This window comes from Eriocheir sinensis, chromosome 65, assembly GCF_024679095.1.
Source record: "Eriocheir sinensis breed Jianghai 21 chromosome 65, ASM2467909v1, whole genome shotgun sequence".
Lineage (NCBI taxonomy): Eukaryota > Metazoa > Arthropoda > Malacostraca > Decapoda > Varunidae > Eriocheir > Eriocheir sinensis.
In genome coordinates, this window is record NC_066573.1 from 763,515 (window position 1) to 787,241 (window position 23,727).

Consider the following 23,727-nt stretch of genomic DNA (forward strand, 5'->3'; position numbering starts at 1 on the left):
AGGTTACTTTAAAAGCACAATGCAATCACAAAACGAGCACCACGGATATTATCTCTCTGGTTACAGTTGACAACAGAGACTGGTTTGCCAGCACTGCACCAACACCTAAAATCCTGCCACCCATTTGTCTGTATTGTCTGTTCTGAAATGGTTATAAAAGATAAAACTCAGTATTACTATTTAAAACTGTAGTATTTTTTGAACTTTGTTGAAACCATAAAATAAATCATACAAAAGTCAAAGTGTCGTATTGAAAAAATGAATTAATCGTTGTGGCCTTCACACCGGCCGGATAAGTTCACGGCACGGCAAAGTGCCCGCCGTAAAAGGGGAAAAAAAGGCTGATGTGATGCCGGGTTATTTCTGGAAAGCAATGGACTTGCTCCCCGGATGCATAGCCACAACAGTTACAGTTAGGCGCCAGTGTGTCAAAAGTCAGTTAGCAAGGCCATGAGACGCTGAGTGCCATGGACCAGGTGAGTGCCGATGATGTAATAATCGGACTCCCAGGGAATCACAAGCCTGTTTCAGAGCTCAACCAATAAATGAGCTTCAAACTCAACTTTAAAATTCCTCGTTCTCTCTTCCTGTTTTTCATCAGATTTCCGAATACATATTTTGAGATAACAAAGAAAAGTAAAGGAGGAAAAAAAGTAGTAAAACTCCGAGGGAACAGCATGCCAATTAGCCATCGCGGGCCCGGGGCTACCATCTCGCCAGAAGGCAGATAAAAAAAAAAAATTAAAATAAATAAAATAAATAAAAAAAATTAAAATAAAATAAGAACAGATAAGCTCTTTTTCAGTGTTCTCAGGAACAGATGGCTCACTTTTTCGAATGTTTACAGCAACACCTAAAGTTTGAACGATCCTTCGGTTTAAGCGCTATACTTGGAATGCCTGGCGTGAAACTTTCGAGGTACCAGAGACTATTTTGAAGGTATGGCAGCAAGCAAAGATTAGTGTACAGCTGGGCCAAGGGGCAACAGAGCAACCGGTGGTATTAGATTTATGAAACATTCATGTACTTTGACCTTGAGGGCTCGGCGAACATGTTTGACATTCTTTGTACAGCATACAGCGAACAAGCGTTGACTTGAGCTTGCACAAAATTATGCAGAGGCAGAGCAATTAAATAGTTTCCAATGAACGGATCTTCAATTCAATGTGGAAGTAAACGACCTGCTTAATGAAGCCTGTGAATGTGGTGTGTGAGAGGGGAGCAAAGCTGACTAGCTATCATAGATCTCTCGTGAAGAGGGGAGCTTTCTGTTTTTTCGGACATTATTAAGCTACAACGCGGGGATCATGTTCTTAACTTTTCATTGCTTCTTGGCTACTTGGCGGCGTTAAGCGCCGCCCGACAGTGGTGCTAAGCGTGTGGCTTCACTAATTCTCCACTACAAATCTGCAGCGTGAAAGGGTTCAACACTAAATTTCACTTTGGTGGATTTGCCAATTAAGGTGTCTTCTTCACTAAATTGGTGGAAAATCATCAATGGCCTTAAATAGAAATTTAAAAGCGGAAATGCTTCCCTCTCCGTTTGACCAGACTTAATATATTTTGCACCTATAAGCTGACCTATCCTGACTGATTCTTGAAGGTGTAGTTGTTCCTCAATATAAACAATACTCCCTTGCCAGAATCTGAAGGAGACATTCAACACGTTCCCTCATATATGCATGAAGAATCAGTTGTTGCCATTTTCCGTCATAGGTGTTAACATTCCTTTGGCAATGAAAAGCGTATGCGTTGACTCCTTTTAATCTATTTGAGATCTTTATAGTCTGGACCTCCTCTTTCCAATGGTGTGACTGGTTTTGAGAGCTGTGATGAATAGTTCCACCCCCATAGAGTTAAAGGCCCCCATTGGGTCAAGCAAGAAATCCTGAGGATAGTGCATCCCGTCCACCTTGCAAGATAATATATCCAGTCAAAGAGCAAGAGACCCCTCCAAATCTATCCTCACAGAAGCCATTTCATATCATTTGTGATTTCATTAATGATCATTAAATGTATCATGTTTGTATTGTTTATATCCTTTAACAGATTTGGCCCACGGGGCTGCTACATGAGTAAAACCAAAATTCCAGTCCGAAGCTGATACTGGGATTTCTTTCATGAGAGGAGAGCCTATACCCCAGTGTTTATAATTCCACGAAAGAGGTGGAATGATTCTGGTGTGAGAGGCGATTGACATTATCCAAGGTTCAAGAAGGACATGAATCTGGATGAATGGTGAATTATTCTTGGAGACATTATGGCATTTCCTCCTGAGGATAATTGTTCTCTGACAATGGATGGTTCTGATAATGGATAGCAGCTTCCTTATGCCACACACTATGCAATGCTGTTGAGTATGCAACTGAGAATGGCATCGTCATTGTTACTCTCCCTCTGCACACTACTGCTAAGCTCCAGCCATTGGATGTGAGTGTCTTTGGACCATTCAAGTCTCACATGTGAGCCCTACGGAATGACTTCCATCTGATGTACCCCAACCTGCACATTACTGAGCATAATTTGCCTGAGCTTGCATGTCAAATATGGGCTGAAGGCATGCCTGGAAATAGAGTGGTTTGTTTGCTGGGTCAGAGGTTATGGACCTTCCCACACCACATAGCTGCAGATGAGGTGTTTGCAGTCGAAAGTTATAGACCATCACCCACCAGAACCAACTGCAGAGGTCCAAGACACCACCGTGGATTCCCTCACCTTCTCCTGCCTCACATCTCAGACCCTTCCACCCGCACTCCAGGACCTTCAGACCCCACCACTCCAGGACCTTCAGACCTTCCCCCGCCACTCTTCTCACCTTCACTCCTCCTATCAGGACCCACCCGCCCACCACTCCTTGAACCCCCCCCACCCCAGGAGACCTTCCAGACCCACCACCCAGGACCTTCAGACCCCACCACCAGGTTGAACCACACCCACCACCCAGGAGGACCTTCAGACCCCTCAGACCACTGCTCACCGCCACACACCCCGAGACCCCCCTGCTCCCAGACCTCCAGACCCAGACCCCAGGACCCAGGTTAGCAAACCCCCCCCAACCCAGACCCACCACTCCCCCCACCACCTCCAGGACCCTCACTCCACCCACTCCAAACCCTCCTTCAGACCCACCACCAGGACCTTCAACCCCCACCCACCACTCAGGACCTTGACCCACCACTCCAGGACCTTTGGACCCCACCTCCCAGGACCTTCCAGACCCCCTCCCCCCACTTCAGGGACCCACCCCCCCCACCACCTTCAGACCCCACCACTCCAGGACCTTGACCCCACCACTCCAGGACTCCAGGACCCACCACTCCACACCTTCAGGACCCCCACCACCCCACCCTTTCCAGGCCCACCCTCCAGGACCCAGGACCTTCACCTCCACCTCACTCCAGGACCTGCTCAGGACCTTCAGACCCCACCACCTCAGGACCCCACCACCCCCCCCCCCACTCCACACCCCCAGACCCCCCACCACCACAGGACAACCTCCCCACACCACTCACTCCAGAAACCCACACTCAGGACCTCTTGACCCCCACACTCCAGGACAGCCAGACCCCCACCACTCCAGGACGCCCAAACCCCCCTCCCTCCAGACCTTCCAGACCCCCACCAGGACCCAGACCCCCACCCCCACCACTCCAGGACCTTGAAACCCTCCTCTTCAGGACCTTCACACCCCACCAGGACCTCCAGGACCCACCCACTCCAGGACCACCAGACCCCACCTCACCACCCCCAGACCCCACCCACTCAGGGACCTCAGACCCCCCACTCCCAGGACTTTCCACCCCCCACTCTCCAGGGACCTTCCACCACACTCCAGGACCTTCACCCCCCCACTGCTCAGGACCTTCAGACCCCCTGCCCCAGGACACCAGAGCCACCACACTCAGGACCCTAGACCCCCACCATCAGGACCTTGAAACCCACCCAGGACCTTCAGACCCTGCTGGTCCAGACCCAGACCCACCCCCCAGACCTTCAGACCCTGCCCATTCCAGGACAGCCCCCCCCCACTCCCCCACCCTCAGACCCCACCCATTCCCACACTCAGGCCCCCCACCACTCCAGGACCTCAGGACCCCCACCCCCACCAGGACAGGGCCCCTACTCTCCCCACCAGCAGAGGACCTTCAGACCCCACCACTCCAGGACCTTCAGACCCCACCACTCCAGGACCTTCAGACCCCACCACTCCAGGACCTTCAAACCCCACCACTCCAGGACCTTCAAACCCCACCACTCCAGGACCTTCAGACCCCACCACTCCAGGACCTTCAGACCCCCTACCTCCAGGACAGACAAACCCCTACTCCAGGACCCACCCACCAGGACCTAAAGACCCCTCCACTCCAGGACCTTCAGACCCCACCACTCCAGGACCTTCAGACCCCACCACTCCAGGACCTTCAGACCCCACAGGACCCAGACCTTGGAAACCCCACCCCACAGGACCCACCCTCCAGGACCTTCAACCCCACCACTCCACCCCCTTCAAACCCCACCACCTCCAGGACCTTCCAGACCACCTCAACTAAACCAGACCCCCCACCACTCTCAGGACCTTCCCCCCACACTCAGGACCTTCAGAGCCCCCACTCCTGGGACCTTTAGACCCCCCACACTCAGGACCCCCCCCCACTCCACCCCCTTCAAACCCTACTCCCAGACCTTCAGACCCACCACTTGGACAGCACTCCAGGACCTTGAGACCCCACCACTCCAGGACCCAACACTCCAGGACCCACCACCTTCAGACCCCAGGACCTTCAGACCCAGCCCTCCCACCCCTCCGGACCCACCACTCCAGGACCTTCAGGCCCGCACCCCCCCACCACTCCCAGGACCCCCTCCATCAGCTCCTCCAGGACCCCAAACCCCCAGGACCTTCAACCCTCCCAGACCCCGCCATTCCAGGACCTTCAAACCCCACCACTCAGGACAAACCCCCCCACCACCCCGCCACCCCCCCCGCCACAGAGGACTATTCACCCCACCACTCCAGAGGACCTTCAGACCCCACCCCACCACCCCTTCCAACCACTACCCCAGGACAGCAGCCAAGCCCACTCCAGGACCTTCAACCCCCACCACACCAGGACCTTCAGCCACCACCACACCAGGACCTTCAAACCCCTGCTCCAGGACCTTCAAGCTCCCCCACCACTCACCTTCACCCCCCTGCTCCAGGACACTTGAACCCCACCTCACCCCACCCCCCAACCCACCTCAGCCACCTCAAAGACCCACCACCCACAGCAAAACCAGACCACCAGGACCTTCAACCACCATCCTCCAGGACCCTTCCCCTCCCCCCCACCACTCCCAGGTTCACCCTCCCCACCAGCCCAGACCCCTTCAGCCCCCACCAGCCAGGACCTTCCCAGACCCAGCCACCACCTTACCACAGCCCCCACCCCCCCACCCAGCCCAGGACCCACCACCCCAGGGCCTGCCTCCACCCTCTCCACCTTCACACTCACCCCCCCACCCACCCCTAACCTCCTGCCCCCCAGGACCTTCCACCCCTCCACCAGGCCCAGGACCTTCACACTCACCAGCAGCCAGCCCTTCCCCACCCCTCCACCAGCCAGGACCTTCAACCCACACCAGGGTTCTCCACCCTCCACCAGCCCAGGACCTTCACCCTCCACCAGCCCAGGACCTTCACCCTCCACCAGCCCAGGACCTTCACCCTCCACCAGCCCAGGACCTTCACCCTCCACCAGCCCAGGACCTTCAACCTCCACCAGCCATCTTCCCACACCCTCCTGGCCCACCAGCAAGGCCCTCCACCTCAACAGGACCAGCAACTTCCAGCTCTCCCAGATCTTCAGCTTCACCCCTATTTCCCCAAGGTATCCGGCCTTACCCCAAAACAGATCCCCATCCTCTTGGCAAGGAAGAAGAGAATCGACGGCCATACCCCGAAAATGAAGGCCATCTTGATCTTCAGACCAAGAAGTCCAAGAGGCTGGAAGTGAAGAAGAAAGACCTGCCAAAGGCGGAAGGACCCAAGGGCCAAAGCCTGCAGCAGAGATTAAAGATGAAGTGAGGAGGAAGAGGGTGGCTGAAGGATGATTTCAAGCCTAGCTAGTGGATGGCGTAATGACGTCAGCCATCAGGGCCCACCGGGGACGAGTCCCTTAAGTGCCCTGGCTGGGATTTTCCAGCTAGCTGCCGGTGGCTTAAAACTACCAGCTGTCAAGTGCCACCAAGCTGGGGGTGAATTCTAAATGAGCTGATGAGCTCTACCATTAGCCATGAGCCAATACCTACTGGTGCCACTATAAACCCTTCGAGCAGGAAAAACCAACCATCCAGGCCACGGGAGAAGAAGCCTTGGTGAGCCATGGGATCCACCCCGGAAAAGCCTATAGGCCACAATAGGCCAAATGCAGTAAAAAAAGGCTAAAAAGTGAAGAGGAGACAGGAGGAGGCAGGACTCCATTACCTCTTTCTGACTACTCAAGAAGGGGTGAGGGAGGATCCCCTGGACACAAACTTTTCTAACCCCTTTCAGGAGAAGGAACCAGAGGTGAGTAACTAATAGCCTAATTTTTTGCAGCCATTCTGATTTAGACTGATTTTCTATAAGCTCTCCAATAATATCTTAATAGTAATTAATTTAGGCTATATTCTATTTTATTCACACCAAAAATAGCTACACTCAAATTTTCTTTTGGGCTAATTCATAGGCTAGACTTTAATTTAAGCAAAATGAACTTTTTATCTTGGATGTCCTCTTAAAAATTCACTTCCTATTTTCCAGGTGGATGACTTTATCATTTGACACTCCCATGAATCACTGCATCTCCTCATCCACTATGTGGGAAGATAGCAATGGATGATGAACATTGAAGAGGATGTACCTCAATGTCTCAGCCCTTGGTGAAGTCATCATTCACCAGATACTGGGTACGTTCCCCTGACATTGAGGATGTTATTAATATAAATAAAGATTATCATTCACCAGTAAACCTGCCGTGTCCCTCACTTACACACTGCATGCAATCAAATCCTCTGGAAGGCCTCTATTTTTTCATGGGTTTAGATCCTTGTGTGATTTTTTTCTAGCCCATCTGCTGTTACTATTAAATTTTGATTTTCGTTATCTGGGTGACTGCATCATGATCAGCCAGCCCAAGAGTTGGTTTGTTAGTACTCTCGATTCTGTTTTCGTAGCTTACTTGTTTTAAATAACGTTTCAAGCAAAATCCAAATAAATGTTTAATTTACAAGTTTAAGTACTTTATCGCGTGTATTTTTATGGGATACCACCAGGAGTCTTACGCAACTGCGTACTTTTGCTGCATCAAGCCCACAGCTAGTCACACACCGTGCCACTTGAACAACAGCTGGTACGCGAACCACTACCACACAACAACAACACCCAGGTTACAAGTACCCACCTTCATCAACGTAGAGAGGATATACTTCACGAGAGGAGAAAGTCAGAGAGTGACCAGTAGGCAATAAAAGGTACAAACCTAACAGGGACAGAGGCGTTGTTTTTGATTTCGCGACATTTTCAAGGAGACAATACCCAGTAAGCGAGAAAACCTGTAACGAATCACACCAGAAGTCCAGCTCCCGTGTCGTCAGGTTAGCATTTGTGTTTTCTTTACATTTATCGTATTTGGATACTTTATCAAGACGCACCGTAATGTATCACTGCTGTATAATGTAAATACGAACAGTGAATGCAATTGCTACGGGTAACCATGTACAGAAGAATAATGGTCAACAAAACTGATGAAGAAATATGATATGATTTCATCATGCCAACCTTGTCAGTCAGTTACTCTCAGCTCATATACTGATAGTTCCCTGTATCAGGAATAGAAGAAAAAATGCCATACCTTACAACATCCATAGATCCAGCACCAGCTTTGAAGAAATCTGTGTTGTCATCAACTTCAATGTTGAGGATGGCTTTCCATGTTTCCCTTACTTTTTCTGCAACATTTTGTTCCTCCTCTGTTAGTTGCACAGCCTCTGTAGTCTCCGCAGTAACACCGTACTTAGAGGCATTCATCATTTTTCCCTCAATACTTAGTCTTGCAACATTCACCTAGAAGCAGGTTATAGGGTTGTAAATTATCAAGTAGAAATGTGAGTGAGGTTAAGGAGGCTGGAAGAATAGGAACAACAATCAAGACGTGAGATGAAGGCCATGAGGGACGTAATATCTGTGTGTATTGCCGGTGAATCAGTGGGATATTTTCCATGATCTTACTTACGTCTGTGTCCTTTCCTTCCCTCTCCTCCACTTTTCTCCACAAATCTATTTTTTTTATCACAACTAATATAAGGAAATAAAATTCAGCAGACACACGTCATCTATGAATAACACAAATTTCTCTGTATATTTATGCATACATCTCAAAATTATCAAATAATCAATGTTTCTTTATGTGCACCATTTAATTTTGCATGTTTTTATATATAATTCATGATGATTATGTTGAGTTTATGGCTGAAAACTTGTTATAAACAGAAGCGACGTTTGAAATTTGACCATTCCACGACAGATGGATGTCGCAGTGGAAAGAGAAACTTATTAAACTTTTGGTGCATGAAAGGGTTAAAAGCCCTTAGAATGAAGCTCTGACATGGCTTCCTCTATGCTATACCTCACCTTGTTGCCATCCTTTCCTGTGAGAAGAAGTCCATCCTTGTGAATAATTCCTGGAGAGGCTAGACCCTCTATCTGCACTTCATGCCCCTCTACATTGGTGTTGCTGAGCAGCTTGGACCCAAATAATTTAACCTGTTGAAATAGAGGGGAATAGTTAACCGGGTAGCAGTGGGGATCATGATTCTTAATGGTCCCTCTAAGCGAGAAAAATTTGAAAAAATCACCCCTCACACAAACCATTTCATAATATATACCAAAGCATTTGTGATCAGATTATGTATCATCTATTTTGGGGGGTTAAAATCATGGCACAAATCTGGCCCGTCGCTGCTACACGGTAAAGCCACAAATTTGTCCCGTCGCTGCTACCGGGTTAAGAATGATACTTGAAAGATAAAGAGGAGAGATGAAGAGTTGTCAAAAGGAATGTGTAGGTAAAAGAAGAATGGCAGAACTATTTTGAATCAAGTGAGGAATGAAAATATAGAAGGAGAGCAAAAGTGAGTAAAAATCAATGTTAGAAATTCACTTGACCAGAGAGTTGGAGAAGGGTGAGATAAATTAGGCACTGACAGCATAACAGCCCAAATGATGGTATATGGAAAAGTAATTGTGGAAAGTTGGAAAGTTTCGGTTAGTCGGCGCAACATCTGAGGTCATATGCCAGAGAGAGACAGAAGGGGAAGGAATTATAGAAGGGAACAGATCCCAGGAGACGGGACACAACCCCAATTAATACCTGGTACCCATTCACTGCTGGGTGGACAGGGGCATAGGGAGGGTATCGGAAAAACAGCCAAAATTTTTCCGCTCCGCCCAGGAATCGAACCCGGGCTCTCTCGGTTGTGAGCCGAGTGTGCTGATTGTGTGGATAATACATGATAGCCTCGTCATAGAAAATAGGTGTCAGTATTGTTGATAAGCAGGGAACAATGTCAATTACTACCAATTATAGTTGATTTTGAGTTTCAAATTACTAATAATTTTCCAGACAGCTATAGGTCAATACAAGGAACTAGTACCACATAACACCAAAATTCTTAATGTCAGATTTTAACCCGGTAGCAGCGGGGATCATGATTCTTAATGGTCCCTCGAAGCAAGAAAAATGAGAAAAAATCACCCCTCACACAAACCATTTCATAATATATATCAAAGCATTTGTGATCAGTTTATGTATCATCTATTTTGGGGGGTTAAAATCATGGCACAAATTTGGCCCGTCGCTGCTACACAGTAAAGCCACAAATTTGGCCCGTCGCTGCTACCGGGTTAAGAAAGGGGCATAATTTAGTGTTGACCAAGCAAGCATTGGCACTGAAGGTGGATACAAACAAATGATGGAGCTGTGCAATACAAAGCTGATAAAAATTACCTACATTGGGCCACAAGGAACAAAGGAACATCAGGTTGATACATAAAATATTACTTCTTAGCATTATGGTGCACATTTCAGTTTATTGATATAGGCGCACTACTGGAATAATGATACTGAAGAGAGTTATAGGTGGGATTGAGTTGGTCTGGATCTTCACATAATCAACATCTTTCAAGCTGTATTATATGTAGTGAAAGAAAATTGGAAGTGACTGAAATGAAAACAGAAATGATAATGCTGAGATGGATGAGTGGAGTGACAAGAAAGGATAGGATTAAGAATGAGGTCATAAGAGGTACAGTTAAGGTAACAAGTGTGGGTAAGAAGGTGCAGGAAGCGAGACTGAGATGGTTTGGTCATGTCATGAGGAGAGAGGAAAGGAGTTGTGAAAGGCAGATAATGGACATGGAAGTGGGTGGCGGAAGGAAGAGAGGAAGACCCAGGATGAGATGGAAGGACTGTATTGTGGCGGACGGCAGGGAGAAGAACTTGGACCTTGAAGTGGCGGAGGACAGGGTTAGATGGAGGAGACTCATCAAAAACGGCAACCCCGTATAAAAACGGGATAATAATGCTGCGGAAGAAGAAGAGAAGAAGAAGCTGTATAAAGGGGCTATTACACTGGGCAAATTTTCCGTGGATCTTCAGTCAAACCATGATTTCCGCTGGCGTGGTTCTCATATTTCCGTGGTTTTCTGACGTGTCCATGATCTTCCAAAGCTACGGTAGAGTTCCTTGAATGACGGCGGTATTACTCACCATCATCATCATCAGCAATAACAAGAAACAAATGAGAACCACACCAGCGGAAATCATGGTTTGACTGAAGATCCACGGAAAATTTGCCCAGTGTAATAGCCCCTTTATACTGTATCTAATTATTCTAACACACCACAACCCACTCACCTCCTTCCCATCAATAACTGTCCAAGCTCCTGGTGAGGAGTCAAGCCCTCGAATAAAGTTGTGGATAGCTTCAGCAGACTGATCCCAGTTTATCTTGCATAATTCCTTCTTGTTTAGCATAGGATCATAAGTGGCACCCTCTTCAGGTTGAGGAGTCTTGGGAGCTTTCCCATCTGACACCAGCTTCACAGCTTCTGCCTGAAAATAAAATCAAAGGGCAGTCAAGTCTCTTTTATCCGAGATTCTCTTAACCCGGTAGCAGCAGGGATCATGTTTCTTAATGGTTCCTCTAAGCAAGAAAAATCAGAAAAAATCATCCATCACACAAACCATTTCATAATATATATCAAAGCATTTGTGACCAGATTATGTATCATCTATTCTGGGGGGTTTATATCATGGCACAAATTTCACCCGTCACTGGTACACGGTAAAGCCACGAATTTGTCCCGTCGCTGCTACCTGGTTAACCAAATTATTTGAATAACGGTTAGGCTTACAAAAACTTTCTCTTTTTTCATTTAACCAAAGAAATCATAAATTTCTCTGAAATCTGCACCTCGCGTCACTGGCGTTTGGTTACGGATGTTCCACCAAAGCACGCTCCAGCCGCCACCCAATCACCGCCCTCCCCAACCCCTCTTAAAGATAACCCAGTTGGTGGAAGTACTAAGAGGAAAGGAGTTGTGCTTACTCTGAAACAGAAAATAGAAATATAGAAGATAGAAAGTGGTGTAAGCAGAACTGTGTTGATAAAGGATTACAATGTCGGGTCTACCACACTGTACAACACATGAAAACAGAGAGGCATCCCCCCATTCAGGGCTGGTGTGGCGTCATGAGACATCCGGGGATCGTGAGACATCCAATCCTGAATACATACACCGGGTATTCGATATACAGTAATCCCTCATCTATCGCGGGGGTTACATTCCAGAACCCCCCGCGATAGGCAAAAATCCGCGAAGTAGTGACCTTATATTTTTTTTATTATTTATATATATTTTAAGGCTTTATAAACCCTCCCCACACTCTTACAAATCTTTCCCATACTCTCATAAACACTTCCTACGACGTTTCATTGTTACGACGTGGTCCCGATAAATGATTCTCTAATTCTTGTTTCAACTTTCGACATTTGCTTCGTAAATACGAACTTCACGCAGGAATTAGTTGGCGGAGCGGAAGAATACTCAGAGAAAGGACAATACGAGTGTAGCTCACTTCCTTTATATCACAATTAGGTAAACACGGAAGGGGAAAGGGAGGAGAGGGACAGAGTGAGTCATGAAAAAAATACCGACAGAGGATGTGACAAGGGAGAACAAGGAAAAGGAGTGGAGGAAACAGGGAGAGATAGAGAGGATGAAAACAAGAAGAAGGGTGTGGGGAGGGAGGGACAGTGGGGAGAGTCAGGTCAGGACTTCAGTCAGGACATGACCTGACTCTCATTTCTGCCCCTCTCTCCCCACACCCTTCCCATTTTACCTTCTGTGTGTGTGTGTGTGTGTGTGTGTGTGTGTGTGTTTACCTAATTGTAAACACACACACACACACACACACACACAGAAGGGGAGGGAGTGGTAGAAGGGAGACTCAGGTCAGGGCTTTGGTCAGGACATGACCTGACTCACTTCTGACCCTCCCTCCACACACCCTTCCCATTTCCCCTTCTGTGTGTGTGTGTGTGTGTGTGTGTGTGTGTGTGTGTGTGTGTGTTCATATAATCTAATGGAGAAGGAGAAAGGGAGGGAGAATGATAGAGTGAGAGATAAGACTAAAGATAAGAAGGTGTGAGGAAGGAGGAAAAGAAGAGAAAGGTAGGGAGGGTCAGGTACAGGTGAGGAAAGAGTGGGAGGGAAAGAGATTAAAAGAGAGAGGTAGGGAGGGTCAGGTAAAGGTGAGGAAAGAGGGGGAGGGAAAGAGATTAAAAGAGAGAGGTAGGGAGGGTCAGGTAAAGGTGAGGAAAGAGGGGGAGAGAAAGGGTGTGAGTGGAAGGGAAAGAGATTAAGATAAAAACTGGGAGAGAGGTGAAAGGAAAAGAAGGAAGAAATGAGGAATGAGAAAAATACGGGGACGGAGAGGAAGAAGAAAGACAGGAAGTGGGGGAGGAGTGAACCAGGGAAAAGACTAACGGCACAATAGGCCGCGACGGAAAAAAAAAATAGGTAGGTGACGTAGGTGCTTATTTAGGTGTGTTCCTACTTAAGTTGATTTATATTGTTTCCATTTTTTAGGCTAGAAAATGCTTATTTTACCGCAAAATCCTACGATATAGCGAAAAATCCACAATACAGCAAGACCGCGATAAGTGAACCACGATATGGCGAGGGATTACTGTATGTGAGTTTGAAATATGCGAATTCGCTCATATGTGACTAACCTAAATGTGCCAAGTATTTGTTTTATGCGAGAAAAATTCGCTATTATGTGAGTAGCGGCGCTGGTGCAACTGGCTGGTGGGGTATGTGGCTGACTCGCACTAGAGGGCAGCGGGTGCAAATGTTTCCCCGCACTTTCCTCGCCTATAATTAACATTTTCCTCCCTCTGATCCTAAATTGAGTGAGTACAATTTCTAATTTTTTTGTTTGTTTACAATGTATTTTCATATTATATTTTACAGTTTATCTGTACTAATGTGCTTTATTGTTGCCTAAATGCTTCATTATTGTGAAACGGTGCCGGAATAAATAGTTAGAGGGTTCGAAAACAGGTCGTGGAACATAACCCCCTATAATTAATGGGGTGATAGGTTCAATATATGCGAATTCACATTATGCAAGCTTTTTGCAGAACGTAACCTTCGCATATAACGAATACCTGCTGTACATGAATTTTGACACAGCACCACCGTGTCTTTCATCGACTGCTTGTCGGGATCTGTGCCACCCAAGTTGATTTACTTTATTATAAAAGCAAATGACGACGCATGTATGTATATAACAAGGATATCAACAATCACTCTTCTTTTTCTTCTTGTGACCTGTTCCGCTTTGCATCGCTTTTTAGGTCATCATTGGTACTTTTTTACACTTAGATGCTTCGCTTACTCACTCCATGATAGTAAATTTTGGGTTCTGCGATGCAAAAATAAGGATGGGATGTCTCATGATACCGGATGGTAGATGACATCACACCGGCCCTAGGCCAATGCAACTGATGCAACTGCATCGGGCCCCGCGCCTCTAAGGGCCCCGCGGGGATGACGTCACTCATACGTTATGAGGTCTGTAACACTTGCTCTTCAGCAAGGGAAGGGGAGGTGAGGAGGGATGAGAAGGGAGGATAATAGGAGGAGGGGATGAGAAGGGAGGAAAGGAGGGGAGGAGAGGAGAGGAGTTGGAAAGTTTGGTTTAGTCAGCGCAACATCTGTGGTCATATGCCGGAGAGAGACAGAAGGGGAAGGAATTATAGAAGGGAACAGATCCCAGGAGACAGGACACAACCCCCGATTAATGCCTGGTACCCATTCACTGCTGGGTGGACAGGGGCGTAGGGTATCGGAAAAGCCACCCAAATTTTTCCACTCCGCCTGGGAATCGAACCCGGGCTCTCTCGGTTGTGAGCTGAGTGTGCTAACCACTGCACCACGAAGCCCCTAGAGGAGAGGAGAGAATAGGAGGTGTGGAGTGGATGAGAAGGGAGGAAAAAAGGAGGAGGGAGGGAGGGATGACAAGGGAGGAGAGGAGAGGAGAGGAGGAAGAGAGGAGCATGCAGCTTTGATGGGGGAGGCGGCGTGGCCAGCCTTGCCTGTGGCAGCAAGTGATGCCTGGTGGCAGGCGGTAGGCAGGGCTTAATGATCGGGAGCTAAAACGTCACAGTGACATCATGGTGTACTTGTGACGTCAAACATTCCCATTGGCCATCAGTTTACTTAGGGACGCCTGCTATTGGCCGACATTTTCATTAAAAAATAGAAAAACAGTTTTCAGAATGATAGTACTGTAGTTTATTATAAAAATAGTTGTAATGAAATCTGTAAGACAGATTTTTGTATTAATTTAAAAAAGGCTGTATATGATCATATACAAGGATAGTGGTTAAGGACTATCTGGAGGGACAGTAATCTAGGGTTAACCCGTCCGATGCAATTGGCACTGATTTGGCCTTTAGTGGTAGCCTGGTAATATATAGTCCCAGGTCCTTCTCTGCCTCTGTGGTGGATAGTGGAGTGTTTCCCATGTGGTATTGGTATGCTGGATATCCCCTCCCAAGATGCATGACTTTACATTTTTTTCATTGCATTGTAGCAGCCATTTTTTGTTACATTCCTGTAGCTTGGTGATATCTTCTGGTAGGAAATCCGTAGTCAAGGGGTTAAGTAAACAAGGAAAAACTATCTACATGTATGATTAATTATCAATAATATACGGAACAGAGAAACAACTCACCATAGCTTTGATGCCCTCAGGGTACATGAACCTGTTATAGAGAGAGTCCACAGTGTCATTAGGATCCACGTCCACTTCACGCTGCAGCAGGATGGGACCCGTGTCTAGTCCGTCATCAGCCCAAAAGATGGAAAAGCCAGCCTTCTTATCCCCACACATCAACGTCCTGCATACAGTTTAAAACATGAAGAAAAACATCCACACAAATCTAAATCAACTAGATCTACACTAGTTATTAAATTTAGACTGAAACCTCATATAAGTACCTTTGAACTGAACACACTATTTGAACACATGATTTTAACCCGGAAGCAGCGACGGGCCAAATTTGTGGCTTTACCGTGTAGAAGCAACGGCCCAAATTTGTGCCATGATATAAACCCCCAAAAATGGATGATACATAATCTGATCACAAATGCTTTGATATATTTTATGAAATGCTGTGTGAGGGGTGATTTTTTCTCATTTTTTTCACTTGAAGGGACCATTAAGAAACATGATCTCCGCTACTACCGGGTTAACCACAACTTAAAAAACTAAATATTTTAAATGCAATTAAATCTGACACTGCAAATACATATACAGTAAAAGTCAATTAATCCAAACACAGATAATCTGAATATCCCAAAAGTATAATTTTTTAAAAGTGGCTGACAAATAAGGGACACTTTCAGAGTCACTTTTGTTTGTTTTGATGGTTACCAATGAGCAGCGATCGCCGCTACCAACAAGAAATCCACTTTCACAGTCGTCTTTCGCAGCGCTGTTTGTTTGCATCAGTACCTATTATTATTTCTTTAAATCGATGTAAAAAAATATTACACAATACAGCAATACGTTGCACGGCTTCAATGGTAATATGAGAAAAAAAATTAGAAGACTTTGAATGACATGAACACACTACACCTGCTGACCAGTAAACGTCCTGCTGAGAATTTCAATTTGATTAATTGATTGTTTATTGTTGCAAAATACACAATAACATCAACAACATTGAACTCCAACCCCTCGTCTTATCAGGAAGGCTGAGCCCAGTTATTGTTTAACCTCAGTTTGGCGGCCATCCTGTAGCTCAATCTCATTACGGTGATGGTGGAGGTGATACTCAGGCCCCTGAAGATGCATCCCACCACCCTCCAGGGTTATCAAGTTGAAAACATGAGAGTAGTGAAGGGGGTTTGTAACAGTGGTGGGCGCGGTACCAAAAGTTTGGGGTTGCATTACGCGGTACTGCAGTATCTCAGCATGCCCAGTGCGTTATGCGGTACTCTGGTACTTTTCCCACCCCCCTGGTGCGTTCCGCGGTACTGCGGTACTTGGTTTCTAAAGCACCACTTAAAAAAGAGAAAAAAAATAGCTCTGCGACACCAATTACCAAAAACACTCATATGTAAAATAAAAATTAAATGCCAAAAATCACATTTTAAGAGAGAGAGAGAGAGAGAGAGAGAGAGAGAGAGAGAGAGAGAGAGAGAGAGAGAGAGAGAGAGAGAGAGAGAGAGAGAGAGAGAGAGAGAGAGAGAGAGAGAGAGAGAGAGAGAGAGAGAGAGAGAGAGAGAGAGAGAGAGAGAGAGAGAGAGAGAGAGAGAGAGAGAGAGAGAGAGAGAGAGAGAGAGAGATATTGCCAATATTTCTTCACTTATTATAATCATAAATTTGCTTTTATTTACTAGGTAATACACATGTAGTGATCATGAGATTAGGTGGAAACTATCCAGTAGGAAAGATGTGCCCAGAATAAGTAACATAATAATGTTGTAGATAACAATAATATATACAGGTAATTATTTAATAGATTATTTCCTAGGAGCAAGATTTTCACCGACCTTCAGTAGTGAAGCTGAGCCCAGACTTAGAGTTAGAACATTACACGTTCTAAGTCCGTCTACATTAGCACGGTACACGTTAGTAACGTGTCTCTCTCCCCCTTCTTTCTCTGTTGCCAGTTATAGCGAGATAATCAGCGCACAGGCAACTAAAGATGAATTGATTTCACGTACTATAGGAGTTATGAGGTGGTGATTAATTATAGAAGCAAGTATGGTTCCTCCTAGAAAAGTATATGTGAAAAAATCCTGGTTCCAACCTCCCTCTGATGAAAAATCACACCCTTTTAATTAATAATAGGTACCTATCCTTTTCAGTGAAAGTGCCTCCCCCTTTTCCCACTCACTCACTGAATTTTTTTTTTTTAGGCCAATTATTATTATTTAATTATATGTTAATTGGGGTTGCTCCGAGATGAGTATGTGCAATTTGCAGCATAATTCGAAGAACAGTTTCTCAGTTTTTACATTTTTTGCAGTTTTTCCTCCCTTAAAAAAAATTGGAACTAGTCGTAAAGTTTTTATCCAATTTACATGATTTCCTAACACCATTTACAACACTGTATTGCTTGCATTTGGAAGCCAGGTTTTTTTGATATGATATATATATATATATATATATATATATATTATATATATATATATATATATATATATATATATATATATATATATATATATATATATATATATATACGGGTAACTCGATTTACATGAGTTTGGTTTACGCGTTTTTTAAATAACGCGGGGTCCAAAATCTAAATAAATTTTTAATTTACATGTTTTTTTCATTTATACGCGATATTTTATGGAGTGGCCACCAGATGTCTCATGAAACTGGACTGGAGCTGAGCTCAGTTCTTCGCGCGCACCACTTGAACAACAATACAGTACCCATGCTGCCACGGCAGCCACACTACTTAACAATAGGGGTGGGCAGGTACCGGTACCAGTACCGGTACTAACGGTACCAGCTTTACGGTACGCTACCGGTACCAGACTGCTCGGTACCGGTACCAATACTAGCCAGTCACTCATGGTATCCCTCATTTCTTCCTCACACGAGTGAGGCTGAGATTAAGTGCCTGAGTGGATATCTCCGTGACATGGATATTCTCTCTCTCTCTCTCTCCACTGAATGAATATTTATTTTTCAATAGAAACTACCTCTTGTTTGATTCATACATTGTTTTTGATTTACGCGACCTCTTCATGACACAATACTCTCAGATCGAGTTTTATATATATATATATATATATATATATATATATATATATATATATATATATATATATATATATATATATATATATATATATATATATATATATATATATATATATAAAAGTCAGGAAAAAAATAATTATATATATTTTTTCACCCCCAAAAAAATCCTACAAAGAAATTCTTAACTAATGTTTGAAGATATATAAAGCAAACATTCGGCTGTGCCGTTGTTTTGAGGGTGCCATTGTTTTGAATGCCAAATAAATGAGGTTCTACTGTAAAGGCTGGAAAGTTTGGTTTAGTCAGCGCAACATCTGTGGTCATATGCCGGAGAGAGACAGAGGGGGAAGGAATTATAGGAGAAGGGAACAGATCCCAGGAGACGGGACACAACCCCCGATTAATACCTGGTACCCAGTCACTGCTGGGTGGACAGGGGCGCAGGGTATCGGAAAAGCCGCCCAAATTTTTCCACTCAGCCCGGGAATCGAGCCCGGGCTCTCTCGGTTGTGAGCCGAGTGTGCTAACCACTGCACCACGAAGCCCCCAGGTTCTACTGTAAAACTAGAAGTAATAGTACTTACCAGTTTATTGATGAAGCACCACGGTGACGAGGAAGGATGGATGGATGGTAGCAAATTGATTTGTTCTTCGGATGGTTGATCACCTGCAAAAGTGTTAAATGAATATATACAAGTTTTTTTTTTTTTTTTTTTTATAAGAGGAGACAGTGCAAGGGCATAAAAAAAAGAATAAAAAAAAAAGCCCGCTGCTTACTTCGCCTAAATAGAGTAGAGTGGCCAACAAGAGAAATCAATTTCGGGAGGAGAGGTGTCCTGATACCCTCCTCTTGAAAGAGTTCAAGTCGTAGGCAGGAGGAAATACAGATGAAGGAAGATTGTTCCAGAGTTTACCAGCGTGAGGGATGAAAGAGTGAAAATGCTGGTTAACTCTTGCATAAGGGGTTTGGACAGTATAAGGATAAGCTTGATCAGAAAGTCGTGTGAGGCGAGGCCGCAGGAGAGGGGAAGGCATGCAGTTATCAAGTTCAGAAGAGCAGTCAGCGTGAAAATATCGGTAGAAGATAGAAAGGCAGACGGAATTTAAAAGGAAGAAGACTATCAGTAAGAGGAGGAGAGCTGATGAGATGAAAAGAAAAGAGTTGAGTTTGAATGATTATGAAATTTGTCCTTCCACTTACAACAGTATTTTTATAATTTCTTTTTTACAGCCAAGATCATGACAAAGCAAAAAAGCCCCATAAATTATTGATCCAACAAAAATGCATAATATTTTAATTTCTGCATTCTTATTGTGTGAACAGCATGGTCAAATTAACCCGGTAGCACCGGGAATCATGTTTCTTAATGGTCCCTCTAAGTGAGAAAAATGAGTAAAAATCATCACTCACACAAACCATTTCATAATACATATCGAAGCATTTGTGACCAGTTTATGCATCATCTATTTTTGGGGATTTATATCATGGCACAAATTTGGCCCGTCGCTGCTACATGGTGAAGCCACAAATTTGGCCCGTCACTGCTACACGGTGAAGCCACAAATTTGGCCCGTCACTGCTACATGGTGAAGCCACAAATTTGGCCCGTCGCTGCTACACGGTGAAGCCACAAATTTGGCCTGTCACTGCTACATGGTGAAGCCACAAATTTGGCCTGTCACTGCTACACGGTGAAGCCACAAATTTGGCCTGTCACTGCTACACGGTGAAGCCACAAATTTGGCCTGTCACTGCTACACGGTGAAGCCACAAATTTGGCCTGTCACTGCTACATGGTGAAGCCACAAATTTGGCCTGTCACTGCTACATGGTGAAGCCACAAATTTGGCCTGTCGCTGCTACATGGTGAAGCCACAAATTTGGCCCGTCACTGCTACACGGTGAAGCCACAAATTTGGCCTGTAACTGCTACACGGTGAAGCCACAAATTTGGCCTGTCACTGCTACACGGTGAAGCCACAAATTTGGCCTGTCACTGCTACATGGTGAAGCTACTAATTTGGCCCGTCGCTGCTACACGGTGAAGCCACAAATTTGGCCCGTCGCTGCTACACGGTGAAGCCACAAATTTGGCCCGTCGCTGCTACACGGTGAAGCCACAAATTTGGCCCGTCGCTGGTACCGGGTTAAATTGAGACAGGTGTCTTAATACTCTTCTCTTGAATGTAAGCAAGATGTAGAAAGGAGGGAAAAAATATGAATGAAGGCCATTCCAGAGCTTATCAATGTTTGTTTATGGTTATCAGATGAACAGCTGCTTTAGTTATGATCCAGTATTTAATAGTACTTGTTTCATATCTTAACACGGTAGCAGCAACGGGCCAAATTTGTGGCTGTACCGTGTAGCAGCGATGGGCCAAATTTGTGGCTGTACCGTGTAGCAGCGATGGGCCAAATTTGTGGCTGTACCGTGTAGCAGCGATGGGCCAAATTTGTGGCTGTACCGTGTAGCAGCGACGGGCCAAATTTGTGCCATGATATAAACCCCCCAAAATAGATGATACATAAACTGATCACAAATGCTTTGATATGCGTATATTATGAAATGGTTTGTGTGAGGGGTGATTTTTCTCATTATTCTCGCTTAGAGGGACCATTAAGAAACATGATCCCTGCTGCTACCGGGTTAATTACCTGTTTTTACGGAAAGAAGCATTCATTAGTAAATAATCTGCATAGTATTAAATGCATAAACATATTAAGTTGAAAAATAAACTGGCAGATTCGTGGTGAGTACCCAACAATAAAGTGAGGCTTTAATGACTACGAATTTGTAATAAGTGTACGGAAATCAGAGCACAGTTTATATAAGTATAGCTGAGGCATGATGCAATTTATGATACTTTATGCTGCTTTAAGGTAATGTAAATGCTTTTTTAGGTTCAGTTTGTGTGAAATTATTGTCAGTGTTTTTATGAGGTCTAGTTTTTTTTTTTTGTGGAAATTCTCTATTTGCGAGTTTCTGTGTCCCCTAACCCCCAGAAATAATGGGAGGACAAGTGTATACATGTAGCTGATATAAACCAGACATAATATCTTAAAAATGCCTTAAAATGACTTGCAATGAGGCAGTGAAGGTGAAGTAGTGGCAGTGAGGGCAATGATGTTTGTACAGTGGGGCCTGGTAACTAGCGTTATTATCACTAGCGATTTCAAGTTTACTACAAGATAGAAAGTCCCAAGTTTCAAAACTAACGCAGCCGGCAAATACCCTCTCCTGGTCTTGATTAATTTCTCGTGTGTTGTTTCGATACACGCAGAGGTCATGTAGGAAAATAGAGGAAAAAAGAGTAAAATAAGCTCTCGGGGCATGACAGATTTGGCACGGTTCTGGGCAGAAATGTAAAGATCATGGTTAGCAGGAGTGCGAAGGCTCTGGTACCTTTTGTGAGCTGCCTCTCTATCTTTGATAGCACGAGAACAAGCATGATTAAGCCAAGACTTTTTAGCATGAGGAGTAGAGAAAGTACATAGAATGTGTGCCTCCATACCAGAGACAATCACCTCGGTGATGCGCTGGGCACACACAGAGGGGTCTCTTTCCAGGAAGCAGTAATCATTCCACGGGAAATCGGAAAAGTACATCCTCAGATCGTCCCACCGGGCTGAAGCAAAATGCCAGAAGCACCTCCTCTTCAGTGGGTCCTGAGGCTGAACAGGAGCAATAGGACAGGATACTGAAATAAGGTTGTGATCCAAGGAGCCCAACGGAGAGAACAATTTGACAAAATAAGCTGAAGGGTTAGAGGTTTGGAAAAGGTCAAGAGTGTTGGGCGTGTCTCTAAGGCGGTCAGGAATACGTGTAGAGTGCTGAACCAAGTGCTCTAGATCATTGAGGAGAGCAAAGTTGTTGGCTTGTTCACCAGGCTGGTCAGTAAAAGAGGATGAAAGCCAAAGCTGGTGGTGAACATTGAAATCTCCTAGGATGGAGATTTCAGCAAAGGGAGAGTGAGTAAAGATGTGCTCCACTTTAGAGTTCAAATAGTCAAAGAGTTTTACATAGTCAGTAGAGTTAAGTAAGAGAGAAACAGCGCAGACATATTTAGTGATAGAGTGACAATTAAGTCTTAGCCAGATGGTGGAAAATTCAGAAGAGTCAAGGGCGTGGGCGCGAGAGCAAGTGATGTTGCTGTGTACGTCGACGCAACATCCAGCTTTGGATAGAAATTTAGGACAGAGATAGTAGGAGGGAACAGAGTAGAGATTACTGTCACTAGCCTCTGAGACCTGTGTTTTGGTGAGGATGACGGGAAGTTTAGAGGAGGAGAGGTGGCTTCACACTAAAGGGAAATTGAAACAAAGATGGCAGATGCTACAGAAGTTAATAAGGAAATAGTTTGAGGAGCTATCAAGAGAGCTAAAAGGGGAGTCCATTCTGGAGGCATTTGTGGTCACCCCCCCAGACGGGGACTCCGAGGCAGTATTGGTATGAGCCATTTTGAATTCTGAAAAATTTGGGGAAAGTGGTGTGTGTGTAGTGCGGCAACTAGGCGTGATAGGGGAGCCTCCCATAACCCACTTGGCGAGTGGGGTACCTCTTTGGCCGACTCGGTAAGGAGTGGCTCACCCGTCACGCTGGTCATGGGTTCAATCCCAGGCAGCCGGCGAATACCCTCTCATTGTCTTGATTAATTTCTCATGTGTTTCGATACACGCAGAGGACGTGTGGGACTGAGAGAATAGTAGAAAAGAGAAAATCAAATCTCAGGGCATTTCATGTGTGCTGCGTGTATGTAGTGTGGTGTGGGAAGTAAGAGGATTTGTCTTTAGAGAGTATGCTGGACTCTGTAGTTAATGAGACAATAGGGAAACGGAAAGTGAGGACACGGGAAGGGTCTTTGGTGGGCTTGCAGCACCCTCCTCACTTTCTGTATATACCTCACCGGGAGTGGAGCATCATGTGAAGTTATGAGTAGGTTATCCTATTCTTTTGTAAAAGGTAGGCCTACTCCTAGGAAGTTATTTCCCCAAGTTACTTCCTCACATTTTTTTTTTTTTTTTTTTCCATGTTCCAATGTTGGCTTTCTACAGCAACAACTGCCCCTCAGATAAACCTCAAGGATTATGACACTGCCACAGCACAAAGTTTCCTGTTTGCTATTATAATAAAATAAATTAAACTAAAGGAGATTGGCATTTAGATAGCAGTTTATGTAAATTGTGTTGTTCTACCATGTCTTCTTCATTCATAAATTTACATGAAAAATTATTTCTTAGGAATACAAATCATAACATTATTAAAAAAAAAATTATAAATAGTTTCATGCAAAGATCTACTTATACAGTAATTTTCTGGTAAACATCCAACACCCTTGCTCATTG

General features: G+C 45.0%; 1 protein-coding gene across 1 annotated transcript in view; it reads right to left on the bottom strand.

Moving 5' to 3' along the window:
• The window catches only part of LOC126987494 (cytosolic 10-formyltetrahydrofolate dehydrogenase-like), a gene marked incomplete at its 3' end in the record, with an annotated part of 58,739 nt that overhangs the window by 16,480 nt on the left and 18,532 nt on the right, over positions 1-23,727 (bottom strand). Inside the window, 5 exon segments of the mRNA XM_050844458.1 lie at positions 7,875-8,086; positions 8,654-8,785; positions 10,938-11,135; positions 15,330-15,495; positions 18,968-19,050. Of these exon segments, the coding sequence (XP_050700415.1) occupies positions 7,875-8,086; positions 8,654-8,785; positions 10,938-11,135; positions 15,330-15,495; positions 18,968-19,050 (791 nt within the window).